This window comes from Podarcis erhardii, assembly GCF_964252035.2.
Source record: "Podarcis erhardii genome assembly, chromosome: 1".
NCBI lineage: Eukaryota > Metazoa > Chordata > Lepidosauria > Squamata > Lacertidae > Podarcis > Podarcis erhardii.
Window position 1 is genome coordinate 111,103,581 of NC_138497.1, and position 20,623 is coordinate 111,124,203.

The window sequence follows — 20,623 nt, forward strand, 5'->3', positions numbered from 1 at the left end:
CTGGCACCATATTTTGAGCTTGTCAAAGGATTCATACCGCAAGGGAGTGGTGTTGCTGCAGGACTCAGAAAGGGGGGAATGTAGGTCAGCTTTTGAAATGCAGCAGTAATGGAGGGAATAATGTGACTGATCATGCAGCTAAAGGAGAGACATATTTCCCACAGACTCTGCACTGCCTGTGCCTTGAAGCCAGCTGTCCACTACACCGTGTAATAATACTTTTATTTGTCTGTCTGTGTACGTATGGATTTATTTATTTATCACCGTTTTTAAAAAGAAGATGGGTAACCCTATTTTTAAGAGAGGATGGAAATGGAATAAAAGTGTGCTAAACAATACAGTGCTATATTAAATGCTGGCTGTTGGGTGCTTACCAAAATTAAAAATGAAGCAGAATTTATCGTTTGCCAACAGCAGCCACATGGGTCACTCACACTGAGCCGTTCTTTTGCCTTCCAATTCTACAATTCTGATTTGCACTATTGGCATTGGTGCAGATGCTAACCAAGTGGCTTAAATGACCAGTGTGGCTGCAGCCTGCCTATGTTACGAGCTCCAGCCACACAGAAATGTTTTCCTTGCTGACTCTGTTACCAGAGTAACATATTAACCAGGCTGCGAAACTATACTTCATATACTTCTGCTGCTTGTCTATGGCACAATGACTATCCTTCTCGGCTGCCTGCAGAGATTTCTATGAAGCACATGGCAAAAGTGATCTGTTCTGATATGAAATGCCAAAGCGAGGGGATACTTCATTTTCAGAAGTGTTAAAACTCAAACTTCCTTGAAAGACACTTCTTCTGACCTATGACCTCAACTGTGTGTTGGAGTATGGTGCTCTAGGTGGCTTAGACCAGGGTTTGCTAACCTTCTGAGGCTAATTTGAACTTTTAAGAAATCATTGTGAGCGTTGCTCTCAAAATGTCTGCTGTAGGGGTATGGCATTACACAAAATGCCCCATCTGAAAGCAAAAAAAGAGGCACCACTCTGTCAAAATTAGATGTGCAAAACTCTCTTCCCTCGCCAAATTGCAAACGTTGGCTTTCATGAGATGTTTTGCTGCTTTTATTTTTCTATATGATGTACTCTTTATGTGTTTGGAAAATACAAACTGCGTATCGCTCCTATGTTTGGTAACGTTGATTATCTGCAGTTGGCATTTCTCTCCGAATGTTCTGTTTCTTAGTTCCAATGGTCGGACTGGTTTCCCTACCCCCATTGTATTACACTTCCTTGCTTTCTTTGGTTTTTATCATACTTACATTAGAGTTCTTCCATGAGTTATGGAGGGCACATGTATAATGAAGGTTTCAGAAGTTTTTAAAATTTATTTCAGAAATCTTCACCCAACATTGATAAAGCATCTCCTTTTTTTGCAGTTACACAGTCAAACTTACTTTCTACGGTGTCGTTTGCTTTATAGGTGGTAGTGAATGCCCTCTTGGGAGCAATTCCATCGATCATGAATGTGCTTCTCGTATGTCTTATATTCTGGTTAATCTTCAGCATTATGGGAGTCAATCTCTTTGCTGGCAAGTTCTACCACTGCATTAATACCACAACAGGGGACATGTTTAGCATTGATGAAGTTGACAACCAAACTCAGTGTGAAGAGCTCATAGAAAGAAATGAAACCGCCCGGTGGAAAAATGTGAAAGTCAACTTTGATAACGTGGGGCTTGGTTACCTCTCTTTGCTTCAAGTAGTAAGTGGTTGTTATTCCTAGAATTCTTAAAGTTAACTTCTTCTTTAAAGAAAAAAGAAAAAAAGTTTAGCTGTTCTTTCTTTTATGCTGTCTTATTTTTACTTGAAAAATACCACTAAGCTAAAATTTCTCAGAAGTGATTTCCCCCCAAAATACTTTTCTTTTTCCCATTCTCCCACTTCACAACAGAAGGCCACTTTGCCAAGTTTGTTCCAAACATTCTCCGCCATTTTTTTCATTCAAGCTTTAGGAGAAAGACCCTTGTTCTGTGGCAGAGCACCTGCTTTGTATGCAGAAGGTCACTAGTTCAGTCCCTGGCATCTTCATGTCAGACTGGGAATGTGTTATGTACTGAAGTTCTCACCCTGGGCCAGCAGGGGTATACTGTAGATAGTTATGCAAATAAGGGATCGAAAGTGACGTTCAGTGATTGGATAGTTTTAGAAAGTTGTTACAGTAGCGTTGTACTGGAGCTCTATATAAGCAGGCTGACTGAACCCTTCAGTTCTGTTCTGGCCTGTGAATAAACAAGAGCTGTTTGAAGAATCGCTGTGTCGTCGGATATGTTCACCCACAACTTAACTGAATGTCTCCAGTTTGAAACCCCATAGAGCAGCTCTTAGCTGGCACAGACAATGCTGAGCTAGGTGGACCAGTGATATAAGGCAGCTTCCTATGTCTTTTATGTTTTTGGCAGCAGACACCATTTTCCGACCACAGTGCTGTGGAATGACACTAAGTCTGGGGCACAGTGAAGGGTGGAAAATGGTGGCCACGCGTCTGACGCAATTGCTTCTACTGCTACAATCGCTGCTACCACTTTCACCAAACAACAGCAATGAGACCTTAGGAGGGAAAGAAAGAACTTGTGCTACTGACAGGTGAACCCCATCACCAAGAACTTCCCCTCCTAAGAAAATTTGGTAAAATTATGTCTTCCCAATGCATCTGCACAGAAACAGAGTTGAGAATTTCAAGACGCTATCTGAACACAGCTTAGTGTTAAATTGAAGTGGGGAATCTGCCTACAGTGAACCAGCAGACTGTCTGATCTCAAAATGCATATATTTGCAACATTGCTGAGAAATCGGAACATTATGTCCAGGCAGTTTTGAACTTTGATCTGAAATAGACACATAGGAGCACACAGCCCAGTGCAAATCTTAACCAAATCTTCAATAAAGCTATGATTATTTGTAAAATATGTACACAGAGGCGTTCATTCATTAATGCATGTCAGTGACATTACCTATTTATGTTTCAAAACATTTTAAAAAGAAATTATCCAGGGTGGGGTATTTCTTGGCCCTCCAGATGTTGCTGGACTACAGCTCTATCATATCATTGGCGAAGCTGGCTGGGCCTGATGGGAGTTGGAGTCCAGCAACATCTCGAAGGCCACAGATTCCCCACTCCTAATGTACAGTTCGTAAAGTATTTTAAATCCTATTCATTCAGCTAGAAATTAATAGGATGTTGTCCCAGACCACCTTGAACGGATTTATCCAGCTCTAATACATACATGGTATGCTTTAGTTCCTCGGTTGCCAAATTGTTTATGAAGTGCAGGCATTAAAAAAGGTGTTCTATTTTCAGGCCACCTTCAAAGGTTGGATGGATATTATGTATGCAGCTGTGGATTCACGAAATGTAAGTGCACTACCATGGCACGAGCACACTTTTGCACTCAGATTTCACACAACTATTATTTCAATTCTAATTTCTCAGGGTTTGTTCCCCCACCCACCGCCACTGCCTTTTATTTTGAAATTTGCTGTCTGCAGGCCCAAAAGGGCTGTTACTTCTCCACAATTGATTTGTCTCTTAGTCTCCACTGGTTATCTTGCCTATTCTCCCTGCCTCAGTCTCCACTGCTACTTTCCGCTCTCTGATCAGTCTGTCTTCTATTCGATCCTTAACTATACATGAGTCTGAAAGGTTAGGAGGTAGATATTCAAACGCATTGTCATTGCTGAACAGCTGTAGGCATAAAAATCGCTGCAAGATACCATTCCAGAAATAGGAATTTTATAACAACAAATCCTGGGTAACAGTATAGATTTATATCAGGGGTGCCAATGAGGTGCCATCCAGATGGGACTACAACTCCCATCATCCCTAGCCATTGGACATGCTGGCTGGGGCTAATAGGAGCTGGATTCCACAACATCTGGAGGGTCCAACATTGGATACCCTTGCTTTAGATTATTATTATTTTTTAAAAAAACAGTCACCCTGCAATAATTTTCCATGTATTTCTTAGTGTAATTGGCATTTGTTGTTATTTCATGCTCCTTCCTTATTTGTTTTTCTCCACTCTCTCTCCCCTTTTGTGTATCTGCCATCTTCTCTAGTATTCCTTTAATATATTATTCTGTAGACCTTGATTGCCTTCAACCAATATTTATTTATTCATTTATTACATTTATATCCTTCCTGTCTGCCCTGGAGCTCAATGCAGCTCCAATTTGCTTTCCCATTTGATCCTCACAATGGCCCTGTGAGGTAGAGTTAGAAAAAGAGCCAGTGACTGCCCAAGGTCTCTCTCACACACAAAGTTTCATGGCTGAGGTGGGATTTGAACATGGGCGTCTCCAGTCCTAGACCAGCACTCTAATCACAACTCTATACAGAGTTAGCAAAAGCCATATGAGTCTAGATTGAAATCCAGATAGGTAATGGAACTAAGGTGGAGGAGCAGAGAGAGAAAATGTTGAATTATAACTCAGAGCAAAAAGATAGGTGAATGCTTCAATGTTGTGTACCAATATATTTCGGTTTAGAGTTTTCCATTTGTAGCTGTGAAGTCAAAATAAATTCTGGGGAAGTGCAGGTCTGTGGCAATTTTAAATAATTATACTGGATAATAGCTAATTATATTAAATGTTGGCTTAATGTATGTTTCCTTAAAATGTCTTTGTAGGTGGAGAAGCAACCTCATTATGAGGATAACCTGTATATGTATCTTTACTTTGTCATCTTTATCATCTTTGGATCTTTCTTCACTTTGAACTTATTTATTGGTGTCATCATAGACAATTTTAATCAACAAAAAAAGAAGATAAGTATTCTGTTGCTGTGTTCTGAATGCACTGTCAAGGGTTCAGTGATAACGATTCAGTGTCTTTTGTGCTGTGTTTGCCGTCAAGATTTACAACTGTGGGTTTTTTTAAGAAGGTTTTTTGTAAGGTTAGGTCCTCCCCCCCCCAAAAGTGCAGAATGTTCATTTCCAACAAATCCTAAATCTATATCCGTAATCAAAGTGAAGTCACTCACTTCGGTTGAACCATATTAGTGAATGCTAATAGTTTGAGGGGCATGCGGGAGGCAGAGGGGGGAAATATATCTGAGGTACACATTTCTTATAGACATCTTCTGAAGACACAGGAAAGCCTTAAGGAAAATAGAGATTTAGGAGGGACTTTATGACTATGTGTACTTTATCAGTTGAATTTATTATTTCTCCAACCTCTAAAGGCAAGGCTTTTGATGAAAATCCCCAGGCAAAGCAGCTCCTATGCTTTTGACAGCCATACAATGTGCAGAAAACAACTGGGAGGGATTGTAGAGCATGAGAACTAACTTCACCCCTTGCTAATGTCACCCAATGAGCCAGTTTTTGCACACTGAAATATACTCGGAGTCGAGAGTGAATTTCATGCTCTTTATTCAGTTCATAGTGGTGAGGAGGAATGGAAGTTCCCCCAGAATGTCTGCGTTATATACATTATTTACACAAATAAATAATATAGGCAACCTGATTGGCCTACAGGAGAATCCCGGAATTAGCCAATCACGGGCCCCACATGATTGGCTAATTCCGGGATTCTCCTGTAGGCCAATCAGGTTGCGGATTCACTTCCACCTGGAGCTGGATTGGGTGGCTCCTGTGGACCAATCAGACTGCTGCATTCTGAATCCTATTGTTCTAGGACCAATCAGACTGCTGCATTTTGGATCCTATTCAACTCAGTACATAACACACAGAGAGAAGCAGCAGCAACCAGTAAAAGTAGACAAACCCATTAAAGATACCAGAGCCTGGTTAGAAAATAAGTTGGCAACCCTTGTTTTGAACCTCATTACACTTAATAAATTAGGGTGCAATCTTAATCCCTTGCCGTCAGCAGTAAGACTTCACAGAGCAGTGCAACCAGGGCTGCATCCACATTCTCAGATCAACCAGAGCAGAAGTGGGGGATGGGGGATTCCCTTCCCTGCCTCCACTCCCTGCACTATTCCTTCAGTGATGAAAGCAGACTCACACAAAGGGAATGGCATACGAACCTCCTTTCTCTGATCAAAAGAAAGGGGCCAGGATGGCCAGTATTGGAAGGGGGTTGCTACTATGTGAGCACATAAGAGTTCCCACAATAGTAAAAGAAAGGGGGACTAGACTAGGGAATACACAGTGTAGACCTAATGAAATTATTGGACCTCAGCAATCAGGTCCGTTGACTTCAGTTGGTGTTGTTGGGTATGACTTACTTCTGTTCAACCCATAAACCTCTGAAAGCAAGGTCCATGCCTTGTGCCTTGTGAACAGTTAGCCGCACTTTCTCCTATGCCGAGACCCAATGAAAGACGTTGGTTGTTAAGTAAGAATAGATGCAAAATAAAAATAAAAATTGTTTGCTTGCTTTAAAAAAAAAGAGAGGTATCCGGTTGTAACCAGGTTTGGTTTCATCCCTTTACTTTGGAGGTCAAGACATCTTTATGACAGAAGAGCAGAAGAAATATTACAATGCAATGAAAAAACTGGGGTCCAAGAAACCACAGAAACCAATACCAAGGCCAGCAGTAAGCCTCATTAAGTTTCCAACCATTATTACTTATATATCTATCTATATATTAAATAACAATGTCGAGTAATAATAATTATTTGTACCCCACCCATCTGGCTGGGCTTCCCCAGCCACTCTTGGCGGCTTCCACAAAGACCAAAAATACGCTAATATGTCATACATTAAAAACTTCCCTGAACAGGGCTGCCTTAAGATGTCTTCTGAATGCCAGGTAGTTGTTTATCTCTTTGACATCTGATGGGAGGGCGTTAAGTGGGAATGCAGTTGGAACACAGATTTACACTCAGTCAAAATTATATCCAATGCAAGATTAAGAACATATTTCTTAAATAACTAAGAACATAAGAGGATCCCTGCTGGATTAGATCAAAGGCCCATCTAGTCTACCTTTCTGCTCTCATAATAGATGCCCATGGGAAGCCTGTAGGCAGCACATATGCACAGCTATATGCTTCCTATGCCATTTAGGTAAGGATTTAGAGCTCACACAGGGCAGCCATTGATACACTTCCTTCACATGCCAGTGTTGTCCTGTCCAGGAGGGATAATACTGGCATGGGGAAAACTCATGCCTTTTTGTACCGTAGGGTCTTGTTGCATTACGGCAGAGTTGTGATTGTAAGCCAGTCAGCAGCTCCCACTGTACTGAGGAATGGCCCTTAGTGTATCTAGATTTGGTTTTACCTTTAAACAGTTTGCCGTAGAATGAATTACAAATGTTCCGTACAAGGTATCTACTGGTAAACTATGCAAATCATGAGATATTTGAATAAAACATTGTTTTCTTCATCTACAGAACAAATTCCAAGGCATGGTCTTTGATTTTGTAACAAAACAAGCCTTTGACATCAGCATCATGATTCTTATCTGCCTTAACATGGTCACCATGATGGTAGAAACAGATGACCAAACTGATGCAATGGAAACTAATCTATACCGAATTAATCTGATCTTCATAGTCCTTTTCACCGGAGAATGTGTCTTGAAACTGATTTCACTCCGCTATTATTATTTCACCATTGGCTGGAACATTTTTGATTTTGTGGTTGTCATTTTATCCATTGTAGGTAAGAAAAATTACAATTCAGTAAAACATTAAAATGGTGGTTAATGAAAATTGTGGAAAGTTAATGGGAAATATAAAACAAAAAAACTTTTCAATATCTTAATTAATCTCTAATTGTAATTTTCTGATTAATGTAGAGATCGTTTTCCATTTTAAATGGTGGGTTGCAATTTTTAGCATGCTATTAAGATTAGATGTTGCACTCCCTTTTTAAGTAACCTATTTATAAATTTTGTTTTTAGGTATGTTCCTAGCAGAGATTATTGAGAAATACTTTGTATCACCCACCTTGTTCCGAGTGATCCGACTTGCCAGAATAGGTCGCATCCTGCGTCTCATCAAGGGTGCTAAAGGGATCCGCACTCTGCTTTTTGCCTTGATGATGTCTCTCCCTGCCTTGTTCAACATCGGTCTTCTCCTTTTCCTGGTCATGTTCATCTATGCTATATTTGGAATGTCCAACTTTGCCTATGTGAAGAGAGAAGTGGGAATCGATGACATGTTCAACTTTGAAACTTTTGGCAACAGCATGATCTGCCTTTTCCAAATCACCACCTCTGCTGGCTGGGATGGGTTGCTAGCTCCCATTCTCAACAGTGGGCCGCCAGACTGTGACCCTAACAAAGACCACCCAGGAAGTTCAGTGAAAGGAGACTGTGGCAATCCTTCCGTTGGGATTTTTTTCTTCGTTAGCTACATTATTATATCATTTTTAGTTGTAGTAAACATGTATATTGCCGTGATTTTGGAGAACTTCAGCGTTGCTACAGAAGAAAGTGCTGAGCCTTTGAGCGAGGACGACTTTGAGATGTTCTATGAAGTTTGGGAAAAGTTTGATCCAGATGCAACTCAATTCATAGAGTTTAGTAAACTCTCCGATTTTGCAGCTTCACTGGATCCTCCCCTTCTAATACCAAAACCGAACAAAGTTCAGCTTATTGCAATGGATCTGCCCATGGTAAGTGGTGACAGAATTCACTGCCTTGACATCTTGTTTGCTTTCACAAAACGTGTTTTGGGTGAAAGTGATGAAATGGATGCCCTTCGTGTTCAAATGGAAGATCGGTTCATGGCAGCCAACCCTTCAAAAGCTTCTTATGAACCAATTACAACCACATTAAAACGAAAACAAGAGGACGTATCTGCTGTCATCATTCAGCGAGCCTTCAGGCGCTACCTCTTAAAGATAAAAGTTAAAAAAGTGTCCTGCCTATTTAATAAGGATCGAATCAAAGCTGGAGATGACACTCTTATCAAAGAAGATATGATCATTGATAAGCTGAATGAGAATTCTACCCCCGAAAAAAATGATATGACCCCTTCCACCACCTCTCCACCTTCCTATGATAGCGTTACAAAGCCTGATAAAGACAAATATGAAAAAGACAAATCAGAAAAGGAAGATAAAGGTAAAGATATCAGGGACAGTAAAAAATGAGCAAAGCGAAGGATTCCCTTTGTGACAAATTGTTTACAGCTTGAGAAAATAGAGTATTATTTCAAAAGGACTCCAAGTGGAGGTTTATGCCAAACTGACTGTTTTTGCACACACACACACAAACACACACACAAATATATCTATAAATATATATACAAATGTTATATATATACTTAAGGTCAGTGCCTATTAACAAGACAGTGACCCCCTCGTCAATCCCCATGCTGCTGTGTAAAACAGGATGGCAACTTTGACAGGAGGCTACTGTTTTTATTACCAGCTGACACTGCTGAAGAGGAAAGAAAAATGGCTACCCAGACTGTAGGGACCAGTACAAGAGGTGCAAACCTAGAATTTATGTGTGTTTAACATAAAACACTCAAGTACAATAACTGTATCCACTGTTTGCATTCCAACTGCCACCTTTTGCCATATTTTTACAAACAAACAAAAAATCAGTGTTGGTGAGGTTGTCATTTTTTTAATTCACAGGTTGTTTACTATTATATGTGACTATTTTTGTAAATGGGTTTTATGTTCAGGGGTGGGTGGGTTCAGGGTCAGGGGGACCATGAGGACCAGCTGTTCTGTCTGATTCTCTTGTACAGACAGAAGAAGTGATTTGCATGAAGGCATGCTTCACTTATAGACCATGCATGGAAACAAGTAAGACTTCTTTGCACAAGGGTTTTAAATACTTCCATGTTTCAGGATGGCTCCAGATTCTGAGGTGCTTAATAAAAGTATACATCTTTACGTCTCATCCTGACAGTTCTTAAATGTGCCTGTAAGTCTCATAAACTCAACAGTTACTCGACAGAGGTATTTTTGTCCCCTCTATGTACCGTTCCGTTGTCAAGTTGACACGCACGTAACTAAATTTGTAGTTGGATGGGGAAACCGGGTGGGGATTTTTGTTTAAGTGTTCTTTAGGAAACAAAAATGTGTTCATCTGGAGCACTAAACTGGCCAAAAGAGGGGGGAGAAGAACCTGACATTTATAAGTTTGTTTTTGCTTTCTCCTGCAGTATTGTTTAGCCATCTTCTGCTCTCAGCAAGGTTGACACTGTACGTGTCAATGAGATAATGCTGTCTATGTAAATAGTTCTTTTAACCCCGTGGTGCATGTTTGAGCAAAGGAATAATGACCTGTGCACAATATTTATTGCATCAAATATGTACCACAATAACTGTAGTTCGCAAGCCTTGAACAGGAAAATATGATGTATTCTGTACCATTATAAGTAGTTTGGAGGCTATCACTGATGCATGTTGTTTATCTTGCCTTCGCTGCTGTATTTTTCTTGGATTTGTTCAGAAATCTAATATGGGAAGCCATATGTCAGTGGTAAAAGTGAAACAAATTGTTTAACCAGATATCATTCCTCATTTCATCAAGCAATAGTTTTCAGCTATCCGGTAAAAAAGAAAAGAAAAGAAAAGAAAAGCTTCTTGTTCTGCCCTTACTTTATTCTTCTCTTGAATTTTAAGTGAGTATTGTACAGTGTGTAGCCAGCTGTACACATCATGTTGCAAACTGCTTAAATCTGTTCAAATACATGGTTAGGATTTTCTAAGAAAAAATATAAATAGTGTACAGATGTCATTCAATTTTATTTTTCAGCATTTTGTACATAAATGGCAAAACAAAACTGATCTTCAGGTCGATGTCACAGGCAGTTCTTACTTTCTGTCCATAGCACTTTTTAATTGAAGAACTTCACAAAGTAGAAAAATAATGAAAGGCGAGAATGGGGGTAATGTTAGGTTTCTGGGTTACCTTTTTTTTTTTTTTAATTAGTACTGTATTTTTGCACACATCTTAATGTGAATTTTCAGATGGAGTCCAAAATGCACTTGCTTCCAAATAGCTATAACTTGTAATTGAAATGTGGTGGGAAAGATTTGTTTGAATTCCTAGCACTGCCTGCATAAGCAGTTAGTCTTATTATCCATAAAATCCTTGATCTTTTCCAGTGTTTGTTTACATAGACTATTCTTATTCTTGTTGATTCATGCTGCACTAGAAGTCTTCTAAATATTATATGCGGTTCTACAATTATAATTTCTCCCCTCCACAAGAACCAAGTAGCGAACTTGTATATCTGATCACACCAGGACATTTTCTTTTCCCGTATTCCATTCACAGGCAAAAATTAAATGTTAATTCCTCCTTTTACTGAAACTGTTGACTTTGTGTGTTGGTGAACTGCATGCAGGAAAATGCTATTACCATAAAGAACGGTAAGCCACATTACAGTTGAGCCAAAAGAATAAAGACTTCATTTTTTTTTATTGTACTTGATGGTTCTGTCTTTGTTTTTTGTTTTCTTTTACTGCAAAATATTTTCAGATGGCTGAAATTCTGACCTTAAAGAGATGTTCACAAATACAATAAAAATAAGAGGTTTTTGATGTTTCAGTATTTAACACACTTGCCGGAGCACATCATATTTGGCATGAGAATGTCACTGAAAATGGACTCCTTATGCTGATACACATCTGAGCCATAAAGCGTAGAATAGATGAACTATTCCACTATAGTCCATCACTATACAACTCTCTGAATCTGCCGTTTGTGACAGATCATGCTCATTTTCATTATGAATGGCTAAACAGACTTTCACTTCACATTTCTTACCTCTTACAGGTTTGCATCAGGCATGCAGGTACTGTATGTTTGATGACTTGCAGCTTTATAAGTGAGCTGATTCCATGGGGATATTGTGCCTGAGATGGTATGAAAGTTCTGTCCATGGCATTTATTTATTTAAAAGGCTTTACCCCATTCTTTGGGACGCAGGTGGCGCTGTAGGTTAAACCACAGAGCCTAGGGCTTGCCGATCAGAAGGTTGGCGGTTCGAATCCCCGTGATGGGGTGAGCTCCCATTGCTCGGTCCCTGCTCCTGCCCACCTAGCAGTTCGAAAGCATGTCAAAGTGCAAGTAGATAAATAGGTACTGCTCCAGCGGGAAGGTAAACAGCGTTTCAATGTGCTGCTCTGGTTTGCCAGAAGCGGCTTAGTCATGTTGGCCACTTGACCCGGAAGCTGTACGCTGGCTCCCTCAGCCAATAAAGCGAGATGAGCGCCACAACCCCAGAGTCGGCCATGACTGGACCTAATGGTCAGGGGTCCCTTTACCTTTTTTTACCCCATTCTTTAGCTAGAAAGACTCCAAAAACATCTTACATATGATGAGTAACAGAGAATGGAGCCCTTCCCCACATGTTTACAATCTAGAAAACATCACACAAAAGGGGAAAAAGATGAGGGAAGAGGAAAACTTGCAAAGTCAGGGCCTGGTTCTTACTATGCAAAATTCTTATAACGTGCATCTTAAATAAAATTAGTTTGGGGAGAGCCAAATGGAGCTTGTATTTCAGCAAAACTAATGGAGTGGGTCTTGCTTCCCCATCTTTTCCTCTCCTGCAGCAAGATGGAATAGTGACCATTACATGTTATTTAGCCCATGAAACCCCAGTTCTGAAGGAAATGTTGACTTCTTATTGTAGTCATCAAGATGAAATCATGCATGTGCAAAGGTGCTTTTAAATCACAGGTTGCCAATGTTTTTTGTCCTGTCAGCACATTTGTAAACTGGAGCAGCACTCATGCAACCACACACAACCACACACACACAATATCACACATGCACCCACCCATCCAATAGTTAGGCTTGAATTCGGGGGGGAAAGACCAATTGGCTACAACAGAGTGGTTTCAAGCCTAATTTTAACTGCAGACAGAGGGTGCCCAGGAACACCTTTGTGAGTACAAGTGCCCCACTGGGACACCCTCCTTAGATTACCAATATTTTATATATGCACCTCACAAATTTGCACTTTATACAGTCATTATTGTTATCTCTAGGAAATGGGATTTGGCTAAATTAAGCCTCTGTGCATACTCTTCCTTCTCATATCTATATAACACATTGAGGTTGGGTTTTTTTTTCCTCCAGTGACAAATGATACATCGTTGGTTTTGCTTAATAATTGGTTACTATTTCCCCTGCCCTACAAGATCAAAGCCTAGAATTAATGCAGCATTCTGATAAAGGATAGGGAGAGCATGGATGCCACCGCCCTGTAGCTTTGGGCAGCAGCTGTCTGCCAGTGACGGGGCGGCAGCTGTCTCCTGGTGACAAGAGTGATGACTATTCTGTAGACTTGTCATTCACAGCAGTGCCTAGAGTCAGACTGTGATCTCTGCACATCAAGAAATGTGCTCACATCAGAATGAAGAGTGCTCCACTATGCATCCTTGTAAACAGAAAGATCCACAGGCCCCTTACAGGAAGAGGTGTCACATGACAGACTTCTGGCCTGATTTCAAGGCTTACCTCAGCAACAAATATATTTCTGGGGCAGGGCTGCTTGAATGGCGGGGCTGAACACCCACCACCCTGATTCAGTATGGTACAGTGTTAATACAGTGGTACCTCTGGTTACAAACTTAATTCGTTCCGGAGGTCCGTTCTTAACCTGAAACCGTTCTTAACCTGAGGTACCACTTTAGCTAATGGGGCCGGCTGCACCACCGCACGATTTCTGTTCTCATCCTGAAGTAAAATTCTTAATCCGAGGTACTACATCCAGGTTAGCAGAGTCTGTAACCCAAAGTGTTTGTAACCTGAGGTGTTTGTAACCCAAGGTACCACTGTACCAGATTAGCAAAATTCATGGCCTGCAAGAGAGGGGTGTGTGTTTCTTGTCACTATCTCCCACTTTTTACAATTAGCCCTTCCACTCTGATCAAGTACAACAATAATAACACCTAAGTTGCTTTGAAGATGACATATCACAAATAAAAATCAATGGCAAAAAATACAGGGTGAGGGGAATCCACATTTTAGAGCAGCACAGCACTGGGACCCGGTTGTTCCTACAATGCATCCAGCATTTTTATCCAAGACCACCAGGGCCCATTCCAACTCCCTCTCTGTTTGTCTCTTTCCTAGAATGCCAACTCTTGAAATAAAAAAGCTGGCTCCTGGGTAGAACCTAGCAGCAGAACTGGAACGACATGTTTTTGGTTGCCATATGTCCCAAATTTCCTGTACAGTGGTACCTCGAGTTACGAACTTAATTCGTTCCGGAGGTCTGTTCTTAACCTGAAACTGTTCTCAACTGTTCTCTGAAGCACCACCTTAGTTAATGGGGCCTCCTGCTGCTGCCGCACCGCTGGAGCACAATTTCTGTTCTCATCCTGAAGCAAAGTTTTTAACCTGAGGTACTATTTCTGGGTTAGTGGAGTCTGTAACCTGAAGCGTATGTAACCTGAAGCGTATGTAACCCGAGGTACCACTGTACATAGCCGGCATTCAGCTCTTGTAAACAGCATCTAGGCTGAAATCAGGACGTATGGCAGCTCATGTTGGCAGTGTAGATTTTGGCAAACTTCATTAAAATTAGCTCTAAAACACTCAACTATGCGCAAAAAAGCTCAACAATTTTTGTGTCTGGAGGACACACATGTATACGAACAATAATTATCGCATAAGCAAAGCAACATTAGAAATGCCTTTTTAAAAATTGAAAGAATGATTTTCAAAATTACTATTGAATTGTGTGATAAAGGATGAATTGGATGCAGAGATGAGAAGCAACAACATGCAGGATTATGGACAGCGGGAAGGTTTGTCACCTGAAGGTAGGTGTGTGTGTGTGTGTGTGTGTGTGTGTGTGTGTAATCTAATACAACATTTAAGGGTGGAGAAATGACACACCCACCATATAATTAATATTAATATTAAGTATACTGAAATAATAAACAAAAAATATACTACCCACTAATTAACAGATAAACAACTCCCCCCCCCCTTTTACCCTCCCCACCCCACCCAAAAGTCTTGGGTTTAATGTATCAAAGTGGGGGTTTTTTTTGTTCTCTTGCTTGTTCAATTAGTTGTAAGTTGCTTTGGGTTGCCCTGGGCAAGGTAAAGTGACTAACAAATTAAGTAAGTAAATAGTAAACTTCATTCAGCAAGATAAACAAAGTGACCAATAGGGAAAATGACAAAGAAAGACCATGTTGAAACTACTGAGCGCTGACAATGAACAAAAATAAAGGTCGATAATCTGATTCCTCTCAATGAACTAAGGCCAGTGTTCACAAAATGGCTGCCAGAGGCAGAAATCTGAAAATTATTGCCTCTGCAGTCCAAACCAGCTTTCCTATGTGGGGATTTGCCACACACCCTGGGGTTTTCCCCCCCATATCAGCAGGACCATTTCTATTATCAGTTTTAAGACATGTAAAGGTGTGGAGAAGAGCCTCCAAACATCTTGCCTCGCACAAAAGGAACACAAACGGGAGCAATTTAAAGATGCCCCCATTTGGCAGAAGTTTTCTGTGCAGCCACCCAAATATTTTGGCCACTCTTTGATGTCGCTCCAAAACACTGATGCCACTTCTTACACTTTGAAGTGACTTCTACTGCTGTTAGGATCGTCCTACTCGCATGTAGGACCCTGGTAGAGACACATGCCCGACTGGCATGTTCTCTCCCTCCTGGTCAGTCGTTCGGGAGCTTCAAAAGCTTTCTCCATCGACTGATACCAAGAGGCATCACCACACTTAGGGATCCTGCAGAGTATTAGCGGTTTGCGTAAAAGACTCAATAGCTCAGCATTTTGGCTAATCTACTTTATTTACATATAATACACTCAGAGCATTCTGACTTGGCTCCTTCCTCTTTCTCATCAGACAGCAAAGAAAAAGAAACAAAGGACAGTAGTCCCACACCACGGAACACAGTAATAAAAACATCCTTTCTCTGTCACTTCCCACTATGTGGAATGAAAACATATACCATCATGTGATAGGAAACAATCCCATGACTGCAAACACGGAGCAAGAATCCTAACAAATTCCCCCCCCCCATTACTGAGGGAGAAAGTCCCCTCGTGAGATCATATGCCCTAGCTTTCTGCTTGTACCTCTAGGCCAGGGGTGGGGAACCTCAGGTCTGGGGGCTTCTCCCAAGGCAACGCACCCAGGCCGCAACCACATGCTTCACTGCCCCACTTCACACCCTGGGTATTTTTGCTTGGAGAGCCAGTGTGGTGTAGTGGTTAAGAGCGGTAGTCTCATAATCTGGGGAACCGGGTTCGCGTCTCCGCTCCTCCACATCCAGCTGCTGGGTGACCTTGGGCCAGTCACACTTCTCTGAAGTTTCTCAGCCCCACTCACCTCACAGAGTGTTTGTTGTGGGGAAGGAAGGGAAAGGAGAATGTTAGCCGCTTTGAGGCTCCTACGGGTAGTGATAAAGCGGGATATCAAATCCAAACTCTTCTTCTTCTTCTTGGTTTGAACATGTCCTTGAACACACGTTTTCCAAAATAAATATGCATTCTGCACTTGGTTATAAAATGCTATTGTCAGCTATCAGCGCCTCCTGGCATGAACACAGACCGAAATGAATCTGGTTGTGGTGTCATGAACAACTGGAAAACACTGGGGAAGAACAACTTCACGGCACTCTAAGGCAGTAATGTGAACACACCCTCAGTTGTGTGAAGAAGCTAGCCTACTGTACAAAGATAAAACCACATGCATTGCGCCATCTTCTTTTGCCTCTCTCTGGCCCTGCCCACCATCAGCATGGTAGTTGCATGGAAGAGAATGATGCACTCAAACTGAAAAACCTTCCCTGCTGCTCCTCTACACTACTTTTATTGAGGATTTGCTCTTAGCAGATGCAATTAGCAACGCTAAGTTTTCCTCACTGATTTCGAGCTGAACATTTTAGTGAGTGCATACCAGGGAGCCTTTGAGATCCCCCCTCAGCATAACTGAGCCTCAATGTTATTGGTTTTGCAGGAGCGAGAAAACCCTGTGTGTTCACTCAAATCTCAAATATCCCCTGGTTTTGCCAACCTGACAAATGTGATCATATGCTCTGCCTGGTCATAATTGCTTCTTCAACCTAATGGTTGTTAACCTTTGCCGGCAGCCATTTTGTTGAGGGCATGGCAGGCAAAGATCCCTCACAAGAAGCACATCATTAAGCACAGATGCCGCACTACTTTGAGGAAAAAGAAGAAACAGAAGTCACTCATGGAGGAGTGGAGAAACCTCCCATGCCCTGGGTGCCTTAGTGTGGTCACATTCACACCATTAATTTAAAGTACTATGATACTACTTTAAACCGTCATGGCTTCCCCCAAAGGATTCTGGGAACTGTTGTTAAGGGTGGTGAGAGTTCTTAAGAAACCCCTATTCTCTTCACAGGGCTAAAATTCCCACAGTAGTTTTTAACAATGAATCCCTCTTCCCAGGGAACTCTGGGAATTATAGCTTTGGGAGGGCCATGGGGGTATCCTAACAGCTCTCAGCAGCTTTGCCAAATTACAATTCCCAGAATTCTCTGGAGGAAGCCATGATGGTTTAAAGTGGTATCATAGTGCTTTAAATGTGCAGTGTGAATGTGGTCTGCCAGTCTCCATTCTTGCCTCTGAAGACAGGATGGGATATTTGAAGGTTTTACCCCTTCCCAGCAGTGTTAGAAACTGAGATATGAAAGCTAGGAGCTGAATGGCACCTTAAACCTAGGTTATGGGCTCAACAACGGAATGCCTAGGTGCACTTTTTTTATAAGAAGAATACAAAGCTGATAATGAATGAGCTGCAGCTAAAATCTTGTTTGTTTTTCACATGGTCTAATCCTTCCCCTGCCCACCCCCCTAATTTTCTTAAGAGGGGCTCTTATCCAGTCTTCAGAGAGTAGCTGGAAGTGGGGAGGCAGAAAAAGGCCCTCTGTTCCTTCTACTCTGCAGTTTTAATCTAAAATCCTAGGTGCAATACTGTGCCCAGAGCTCAGAAACTGTTTGCGCTAATGTTAGCTCACTATAACTTCAGTGGGGAAGCTGGCTAAGCTTCTAAGCAGTGAGCTCTTAAACAAATCACTTCTGGCTCCCTCAATAATGTATATTATACACTTTAGACTTGTTGACAAAGTAGCTTGGACTTGGTTTTGCCTCAGTATCTGCTGCTAAACTGCTAAACTAAGATAACCCTTTTTTTTTTAACCACATTAGGTTATCACATGCCAAAAAAGGTTTTCTCCAGGTCTTATTAGTGATGTTATTTGATGTCTTTGCCCCAACATTGACAGTTATATTATTTTTCCATATAACAAAGCCATCATATTTCAATATTTTGAAAAGCAGTACATTTCTCAGGGGAAATTTACCATTTATAAATTTTCTGCCCACTCCGGAAGACACTGCTTTTGCCTACCAAAAATAAGTCCAGCATTTCTGATATGAGAAATTTAGACAAGGAATGGTTTCCCAGCAAACACTGTCTCTTGTAAAACTGAGGTGCCATAACTGACTTTTTGCAATTTCTATGGCAACCAGAATTTTTTATCTGCAAATGAAAAAGCAATGTGGGATCATTTTTCCGTTGCAACAAAATAATTGGCTGATCCAAGGGAAAAAAGGAGGAAGGACATCACAAGGTTTAAATATTAACCACAGGTATTCAAACTGTAGAATCACAACATGTGTATAACTTTCCACACAAAGCATGTGCCTTCCTTTTAATTCTATGGCCAGTTAGTACAAAGAGCTAGAAAATGGCAAACATAAAGGTTTCATTTACTTCAAGGTGCCATGTACTTCAACTGCCAGCTATTCACAGCTATTTTTAGTTTTGCAGCAGAAGTCAAGATATAACATGCAGTTTTTAAGAACAGGAACTAGTCTCATTGACATTAAAATGCCTAATATGAGGTCTAATCAGTCATTCAGAGCTTTGTAACGCTTCTAGTTGAGGAATAGCCTAAATGCGAGGTCTAATCTAAATTCTGGTCTAAAGTTTTGTTCAGATTTAACTTCTCCCAGAGTTTTGTAATTAGATTTTTTTCAATCTCTCATATTAGGGGTTGTCAGTCTTTTGGGTTCTACAGGCACATTTGCAAACCAGAGAAACAGCCATGGGCATGTGCACATGCTGCAACTGTCCCATCCCATGCAAAGCACACACCCCCCCCACACACCGTCATCAGGCTTAAAAAAAAAAGCTTTCTATTGGCTAAAGAAGGCTTCTTCCAAGCCTAACGTCAATGTGGGAAGGGACAATGCAGCTGCCAGGAAAGACCTCTACAGTGGTACCTCGGGTTACAGACACTTCAAGTTACAGACTCTTCAGGTTACAGACTCCGCTGACCCAGAAATAGTACCTCGGGTTAAGAACTTTGCTTCAGGATGAGAACAGAAATCCCGCGGTGGCAGCAGTGGGAGGCCCCATTAGCTAAAGTGGTACCTCAGGTTAAGAACCACTTCAGGTTAAGAACAGACCTCCAGAACGAATTTAGTTCTTAACCCTTAGTCCACTGTCATTTGACTAAGTGGAAACCAGGCTTCAGAGAAAGAACAATGCAAGCTAACAGAGAAGCATGGATATAAATTGCGAGCACACATGCTGAACCCTGTCTGTGGAGCCTGCCCCACCCCCACCCCCCAAAGAATGAGACGGGAGACCAAAGTATGGGTTCAAATTGGCCACAACTTTATTGAACTTCAGAATGTGGGAAACTTGGCATAGGCCTTGGCATGTAACCCTCTCAGCCCGAATGAGACTAAGGATGTGCAGGGCAATGGGGTGCAGTGGGAGGGGACTGTAAAGCACGGACTTACACAGCATGCCCCCCCCCTTTACCTCGGCCGGGAGTTTGATCTACATGCTGCTGCTCTAGGGACAGGGACTCCTGCAATCAATCGTTTAATGGGCCCTGCAAACGCCGCCCCCCAACTCGAAGATAGACTAAAGGATACCTTGCCAAGGCCTAAAAACCGCCAAAGTTATGACGAAATACTACAGGGAAGGCGAAACCTGCTAATGCATGGAAAATTCCTTCCCGGTTCTGAATACAGCAACCATCTTATGACCATGGCAGCGCCTGCTGACCTAGAATGCAAAACATTAGGCGTCAAGAAAATATCATTAATTTAGGAGGGTTGGGTGAGTGAACCTGGAAGAGGAGGAAACAAAGTGAGGTTTGGCTGAAGGGGTCGGCCTCTTTTCCCTTGGCACTCGCCCCCCCCCCCCACAGCCGGCTGCTCATAGGTCCTCCCAGGATGGGGGCGGACAATGGCCACCCTAACACAGGTGAGAAGCACCCAACCAGGTAAGTCGGCTCGGTGTCACAAACCCTGCCCACCTGTTGGGAAGGGAGGGCAGAAATTATCGTTATAATAGGCAAGGCATGCAACTTCCTTTTCCAGGATACTGTCATGGTAGCAAGAGGATGGCATCAGTGGTAGTCATATAGCTCACATTTGGAGGCGTTTTCTGAACAGTCAACAAAGGAATATTCCCTGCAACCACGTCCTCAAACATTCTAGTGAGGAAGAAATGTGGACTTCTTATCTGGGTGGATGTGATGGATTTAGCAAACCGTCCTCTCTTTTGGCAAGCTTTCTGCCCAGCATTTTTGCCTTAGGTAGACCTCAGCCACAGCAACAGAGGTTATGACATGGTTCTTTATTGGCAGCAAAGATACTGGCAGACACACAAACTGTACACAAGGATATGCAAAAAATAATAATAATAAAACCAATGCTTTCTTTTTGGTAACTGTGAAACCCACTCACAT

The 20,623-nt window shown here is 41.6% G+C and overlaps 1 protein-coding gene across 1 annotated transcript in view; it reads left to right on the forward strand.

Annotated features, from left to right (window-relative positions):
- The window catches only part of LOC309346486 (sodium channel protein type 2 subunit alpha-like), a 95,849-nt gene extending 84,538 nt beyond the window's left edge, over positions 1–11,311 (forward strand). Inside the window, 6 exon segments of the mRNA XM_081870319.1 lie at positions 1,428–1,709; positions 3,306–3,359; positions 4,633–4,770; positions 6,405–6,509; positions 7,311–7,581; positions 7,823–11,311. Coding sequence (XP_081726445.1) covers positions 1,428–1,709; positions 3,306–3,359; positions 4,633–4,770; positions 6,405–6,509; positions 7,311–7,581; positions 7,823–9,018 — 2,046 coding nt within the window. The 3' untranslated portion in view covers positions 9,019–11,311.
- Positions 11,312–20,623: the final 9,312 nt, after the last annotated feature.